General features: G+C 47.3%; 1 protein-coding gene across 1 annotated transcript in view; it reads right to left on the bottom strand.

Annotated features, from left to right (window-relative positions):
- Positions 1 to 7,500, bottom strand: part of inppl1a (inositol polyphosphate phosphatase-like 1a) — a gene marked incomplete at its 5' end in the record, with an annotated part of 54,368 nt that overhangs the window by 28,475 nt on the left and 18,393 nt on the right. The window contains one exon of the mRNA XM_083637141.1: positions 6,052 to 6,133. Within this exon, the coding sequence (XP_083493267.1) occupies positions 6,052 to 6,133 (82 nt within the window). The remainder of the gene's footprint in view (positions 1 to 6,051; positions 6,134 to 7,500) is intronic.

Below are 7,500 nucleotides of genomic sequence, written 5' to 3'. Positions count from 1 at the left end.
TCACTCCAATGGACCATATTTTTGTATTTTGTATTTACCTCGCAGTAGTTCCCGCAAGTAAGGTTCTGGATTAAGCAGCGCCGTCGGGTTGCAGCAGAATGGACCGTTTGTGATGTACTTTGAAAGGGTCGGACGTTTAAAGAATCAAATGGTATATTATCCGCAGTATTATAGCATTATTTTATACATTCAAACGATCCACTATAGGTTGATGCTAGAATGGAGCCTATGGAATTGAGCTACGTGAGTCACGTGACGACCAAAGCAAGCAATGTCACACTCCAGGTGGTGCTGTTGTGCTGGATATCAGCACGGCTGGGAGTATCTTCAGGTGGTGCTGTTGTGCTGGATATCAGCACGGCTGGGAGTATCTTCAGGTGGTGCTGTTGTGCTGGATATCAGCACGGCTGGGAGTATCTTCAGGTGGTGCTGTTGTGCTGGATATCAGCACGGCTGGGAGTATCTTCAGGTGGTGCTGTTGTACTGGATATCAGCACGGCTGGGAGTATCTTCAGGTGGTGCTGTTGTGCTGGATATCAGCACGGCTGGGAGTATCTTCAGGTGGTGCTGTTGTACTGGATATCAGCACGGCTGGGAGTATCTTCAGGTGGTGCTGTTGTGCTGGATATCAGCACGGCTGGGAGTATCTTCAGGTGGTGCTGTTGTACTGGATATCAGCACGGCTGGGAGTATCTTCAGGTGGTGCTGTTGTACTGGATATCAGCACGGCTGGGAGTATCTTCAGGTGGTGCTGTTGTGCTGGATATCAGCACGGCTGGGAGTATCTTCAGGTGGTGCTGTTGTACTGGATATCAGCACGGCTGGGAGTATTTTCAGGTGGTGCTGTTGTACTGGATATCAGCACGGCTGGGAGTATCTTCAGGTGGTGCTGTTGTACTGGATATCAGCACGGCTGGGAGTATCTTCAGGTGGTGCTGTTGTGCTGGATATCAGCACGGCTGGGAGTATCTTCAGGTGGTGCTGTTGTGCTGGATATCAGCACGGCTGGGAGTATCTTCAGGTGGTGCTGTTGTGCTGGATATCAGCACGGCTGGGAGTATCTTCGGCACTCGTCCGAATGACAGTGGTGCTGATATACAGTGCAGTGTGCACTCCCTCCCAGGTGATATTAAATAACATTTCTTGTTTTTCTGTTCATGTTCCATTTTGCCCCGCTGTCTCCTGTTACTATTTGCTGCTGCTGCCACAAGCCAATTTCCCCACGGAGTTCATCAACATTTCAACTTCTCTCAACAACATGATTCCTTCAAAAACATTAAGAGGAAGAATCACATGACATGTATCGGGAAACTCAGTGTTACATACAGTAGAGTGGTCTTTGCAGTTCATGTTCCAAAAACATTGTTGGCTCAGATGAGGAAGGTGTCATAGTGTTTGTCCACACCTGGCCCGGCATCGCACCATAGAGTGCGAACAGGTGAACAGCTTGGAGGTGTGTCTTTAACAGGTGAACAGCTTGAAGGTGTGTCTTTAACTTGTGAGTGACGCGCTTGTCTTGAGTCACAAAGCAGCGGCCACTGTGTGACTGCGAATAGTCACTTAATGGTCAAAGGTTGCTGTTAAAACTGGTGGATAAACATTCAACTTCCTATACGCCCTTCACAATAAAAGGGCTTCCACTAGTCTGTCAGTGGAAAGCTTTTAATATGATGGAGCAGCAGTAGGAAATGTTTTCATCATCTCAGCAGTAACATAACGGAGGGATGCACAAAGATATCAGTATCAGCAGGTCATCGGTATCAGCCGATAAAAGCTTTAAAATGAAATATTGACATTGGGCCGATATGACATTTCTGCCGATATGACAGGCCGATGAAATGCCGCTTTAATTACGCCCACATCACATGCTCGATGGTCGACTAATAAAAATATGGCATGTTTTACATAACCGAAGCCCTTGAAGTAATATTCATTTTTTCCCCCAGTGAATGTGAATATTTTGAAAAGCATTGTATTTATGTCTGCATCTGCCAGCCATCAGGATAAGAGCAGGCATAATGTTCTCTGAAACTAGCTGGGGGCGGAGATTTGTGCATATGTCTGTATCCAAAGATCCAATATCGTATATCCCTGCATAACAGGGCTCTGATATGGCTGAACACCATATAAGTTGAGGCCACGTCTCGTCATAGACAGTCCGCATGTCTGGGAACGCCCACAAAATGTTAAACGGCTGGCGCGCGAGTGGGGTAAAACCGCCCATACATCTCATGGGCTGACTCACCAAAAGACGGTGCTGCGGCTCTAAACTACAGGTTTGGGGGTTCTAGAGCAGAACACAAGACGTCTGCTCAGATGTGCGTTTACTGCGGTGGTTAAATCCCCGATCGTGTCTGCCTGGGCTGGGCTATCAGCTAAATTCTAACTTTGCTGAATGGATAGAACGGGGGTTTTTACCCCACCCTGACCACGCCCCCAGCCAGGCTGAGCCAGCTAAACCAGCGTCTATTGTGGGCGTTCCTAGAGCCTGTATGGGCGTTCCCAGACATGCGGACTGTCTCTAATCAGAGCTATCATATCAGATATCTGAACGTACAAACAGAAACACAGTGACAGGAGAGAAAGTAAAGTTCAAACCACAGAGATTCAGTTGGAAGCTACAAAAGTAGTGAGAGCTGAACACACAGAGGTGTTTAAAAGCGTCTTTCTCTCTGCTCTCCTCTCCAGCACATGAGAGTTTCCATGCTGCCTGCTACACAGCTGTTTGAGGGGGAGAAGGAGGGGGCGGGGCTGTCAGCGTGACATGGCGCACGTGGGACAGACCAGGCTAAAGAGACAATGGAAAAGGGCCTTAAGTCCATAGTTGTGCATGTATCTGTGAAGATGTGCACAGTCAGGAGTTCCAGAATCATACACTTCCTCTAAAGCAGAGAGCTGACTCAATGTCTACCCGACCCCCCGACCCCAGACACACACACACACACACACACACACACACACACACACACACACACACACACACACTAGAGACGGTCCTGAGGGCCACAAATGGCCTGCGGGCCGCACTTTGACAACCCCTGCTTTGTTAGAGACAAAAGGATAAATAATGTAGCTGGATCCAATCATCTCCTACCTTATTGGCTCAATTTAGTGAACCAATCCCTTGTGACCTAAAAAAAACAACAACATACATTTGATATAAAAACGCAAAAACATGGAATACAGAAAACAACACACACACACCACACCAACACACACGCACACACACCAACACACACACGCACACACACACACACACACACACACACACACCACACCAAAACCCAGCATCCTATGTAAGTGCGACGTGGTTTTCAACAGGATGTGGTTTTCCTTTCTACAGAGAGGGGGTCGCTCAGGGAGAACAAGGGATGTGTGTGTGTGTGTGTGTGTGTGTGTGTGTGTGTGTGTGTGTGAAAAGGAAAGAGGGAATGTCTGAGTGAGGGAGTGTTTGTGTGTTTATTACCTACTGTATGTAACAATGTTTACTGCTTAGTTGTGTGTGTGTGTGTGTGTGTGTGCGTGTGTGTGTGTGTGTGTGTGCCTCGTATGCAAGAAAGACCAATGGAGAAAGAGAGGAAGAGTGTTAGTGAGTGTGTGTACGTGTGTTTAGGATGATAAGCATCTGTGCCTGCCGTTTGTATGTGTAGCACTGAACTACTTCTATGACGATCACATTCACAGGTCACAATTAAGCAATATCCTCCCTTATCAGTGTGTGTGTGTGTGTGTGTGTGTGTGTGTGTGTGTGTGTGTGTGTGTGTGTGTGTGTGTGTGTGTGTGTGTGTGTGTGTCTCATACCTGTCTGTCTGTGTAACAGGGCCACTGAAGTGTGTTTGAAATGTGAATGTGTGTGTGTGGGCAACATGTTGTTCAAGGATAAGTTCACCCACAAATGATGAGTCATGATCCTCTCCCCTCCATGCTGATGGGAGGAAGCGTGATGTTTTCTAGTCCCCAAAACACTGGTGGAGTTTCACAGTAAAACACTGTTGCAGAAAGTTTCACAGTAAAAACACTGTTGCAGAAAACTCCTCAACAATTCTAAGTGGCTGGTGATTCACTTTCACATGCCTCACTCAGCAAGTCATCTCTGGACCGTCTACAAAATGGTCCAGAATGCTGCTGCAACTAAAGCCGTTTTCACACATGCGCTTTTTACCGTTAAATGACCGGAAAGCGGTCTAATGCCTTGGAGTGTGAAAGTTGTTTTCCGGTATAAGCGTGACCCCGTCATCGCGGACTTTTCACCAGTTTCGAGCCAGTCAGAAGAGCGGTATGCCGCGATAAGGGACACAAGTGTGAAACGGGTCCAGTCATTTACCGGTCCTTCTCTCATGGGCGAGGTGTAACGTTCACTTCCAGCATGCATCATCTAATCATTCGCGCACATCAAAGCAAACTACTTCCACATTTCGCTTCGTGCATTTGCTTTCTCTACATACATACAAGCGTTGGGCGGCTTGCAAGCCGCTGCCATTCTCGCTGTGTCTGTCCTGTGTCGGGCTGCTGCGAAGTGCGGAGGACTGAAGGACTGTCCTCTCTCGAGCAGAGAGGGGAGGGGGGAAATCGGCTGTGTTTATTACGCTGGCTTGACGCTGCCTGGATACTACTCTGCACTGCAGCCCATGAGCGAATGTGAAGGATACAACATACTCTTAAGTCAAACGAGTCTGATTTATTGTGTGACAAGCGAACTTATTTCACCATCAGAGTTTTGCCGACCCCCAAAATAAGCCCCCCCCCCAACATACAGGCTATTTGACGACTATATTCACACATGCGAGCGCTCAGGTGTGAAGAGAAATTCCGGGAAATGGCCGATATTGATTCACAGTTAATTTTCCTGTAAGCATGTGTGAAAACGGCTTAAGGCTGTTGACCAGGTCCAGTGAGAGATGTCACATAACTCCCACTATAGCGCCTCCTTTGGTCGGTCGGGGCGCCCGTTCGGTGCGGAAGGGAACTGGTGGGAATAGCGTGATCCTCCCATGTGCTATGTCCTACCGGTGAAGCTCCCGCTGTCAGGTGTAAAGAAGCGGCTGGCTACTGCGCATGTCTCGGAGGAAGCACGGTGCTAGTCTACGGCTCTCCCCAGATCGGCAGAGGGTGGAGCAGCGACCGGGACAGCAGGGGGAGGAGAATTGGCCAAATACAATTGGGGAGAAAATGGGGGGAAATCGAAAAACAAAAACATGAAAAAGAACAGCACTAGAGTGGGAATTATACAATGACAAGCAGGGGATCCACGTCTTCTCCAGTACAACACAGGTGCATGCTTCAGTGAACTCAAGTCTTACCATCCTAACATTAAAGTATTTGCTTGTCTTGTGTGTGTGTGTGTGTGTGTGTGTGTGTGTGTGTGTGTGTGTGTGTGTGTGTGTGTGTGTGTGTGTGTGTGTGTGTGTGTGTGTGTGTGTGTGTGTCTTGCAGACCACAATTTCTGCTCAAACACAGACCCGCCCAGCGCTGTACCAAAACCACAGACACTGTCAACATGCCAACGGGGTACAGTAGGCAGATGTGTTACTACCATCTAGGCCTGTCTGTGTCTGGCTGACAGGCACTGACCGGCCAATCATCTAAATGTATCAGCTGCTGTTGTCTTACTTTGAAAATAGCCTAATGGAAAATCATAAACCAACTTCCCACATCGTCTCATTCAAGATTCCACAATGTAGATCATGTATTCTGTAAATTATAGATAAGAATACTACGATTAATTTTATCATCTGCATCAGGTCCATTCAAATGGACTCCCTCAGATTTGCTTTTATACATCTTCATCATATATAAATTACTATCATCATCATCATCATCATCATCATCATATCTCAAATTGAGCAAGTGGGCTCTGTCTGTCTTCCTGCGTTTTTGGTCCCACATTGTGAGGTTGGTGATTTTGATTCTCATGACTTTAGCGAGTGTAAATATCAAGAAAACAAAATCAACAACAATAAAGGCAGTTGCTTGCAATATGGCGTGGCGCGCCTGTCCTTTTGAAAATATAAAAAACATAATGTTATAAGATATCATGCAAAGAGGTTGTACCTGTCTGTGGGCGTGTCTGGCCCAGGGGGAGTGGAGGTGGAGGCGGAGCGAGGGGGGAGGGGCGGCTTCTCATCCTCCCCATCTACCAATCAGAGAAGAAGAGGTGAAATGTGGGAAACCATCAAAAGGTGAGGAGGAAGGAAGGCCACCAATAGAGAGCCGCAGTAACGAGTCCGGAAATCATCGATGCTAACAGCCCTGGTTCAACACAGTTTTCGCCTATGGGAGTTTTGAATGGGTTTTTGGCGCGATGCTTCTAATAAGCTCTCTGGGCAACGCTGGCTTAATCAAACGCGAACCAGATGGTAGTAACATCATCTTCACACATGAAGACCACTTTTATGAGTTTTGAAGCTTTTATGTGCCGTTAAAAGGACGGCTAGCTAGCAAACGGCTAAATGAGACTACACTTTTGAGTCGATGGGGATATATACGTCAATAACGTCACCACTTCAAAGGGCGAACACGGAAATTCTCTTTCCCTCACCTGGTTCAGCCCCGTTCAGCCCGGGGTAATCAGTGCACACATCAACAACAGTCCAGGTTGAGTGCTGACGTGACGTGGAAGCCTATGCGACAGTGTGTAGTTCTGGATTAGCTTAGCTGGAGCATTTTACTTCTAGGGCTCGCATTTACGCTACAAAACTCATGAAAGTGGTCCTCATGTGTGAAGATTATCCCGCTGAACCTTGGTTCGCGTTTGATTAAACTTGCGTTGCCCAGAGACCTTATTTGAAGCATCGCGCCAAAAACCCATTCAAAAATCCCATAGACAGAAACAGTGTTGAACCAGGAAGTTCGGGACTTCCGCATTCAGCCTACAAAAATACGTCATCCCTGCGGCTCTCTATATACGTCAGATCGGCAATACGTCATTTTGTACGCGCCACATGTTCCCGCCCCCTTTTAGGGCGAAAACACAAGCCTCTCCCCATTGACTTCAATGTAAAATAGCACTACCCCAGAAAATTATAGAAAAGTAACAGAATCAATCTCATTTATTAATGACTCCAAAACACCATGACATGACAATATATTACAACTCGTCTGGCCATAGATACATCAGAAATATTACTTTGACCCATCTAAAATCATGTAACTCATGACCAGTGTCTGAGTGACGTATCTCTGTGTGTATGTATGTGTGTGTGTGTGTGTGTGTGTGTGTGTGTGTGTGTGTGTGTGTGTGTGTTAGAGCTGGGCTACCCGGCCCGTCGGACTCGGAACCCTAACCCGGCCCGTAGGGTTCGGACAGAAACATTGAAGTCGCGTTCGGGTTCGGGCCGGGCTCGGTCACGTAATCAGTCACTTGTTTTTGCCTTCAAATAATATCTATCATCAGCCCCTGAGCTAATTTACTACGTTAATGAAAGCACCTGAAGGCATCGAATGAAACACGCCCAGATCGACAATGCACTCTGCTGCTCTGCCCGGAGTCAGCTGCGTGTC

The sequence above is a fragment of the Poromitra crassiceps genome (assembly GCF_964638095.1).
Source record: "Poromitra crassiceps genome assembly, chromosome: 5".
Lineage (NCBI taxonomy): Eukaryota > Metazoa > Chordata > Actinopteri > Beryciformes > Melamphaidae > Poromitra > Poromitra crassiceps.
Note: the sequence above shows the minus strand (reverse complement) of the source record. Positions and strands in the feature narration are given on the sequence as shown.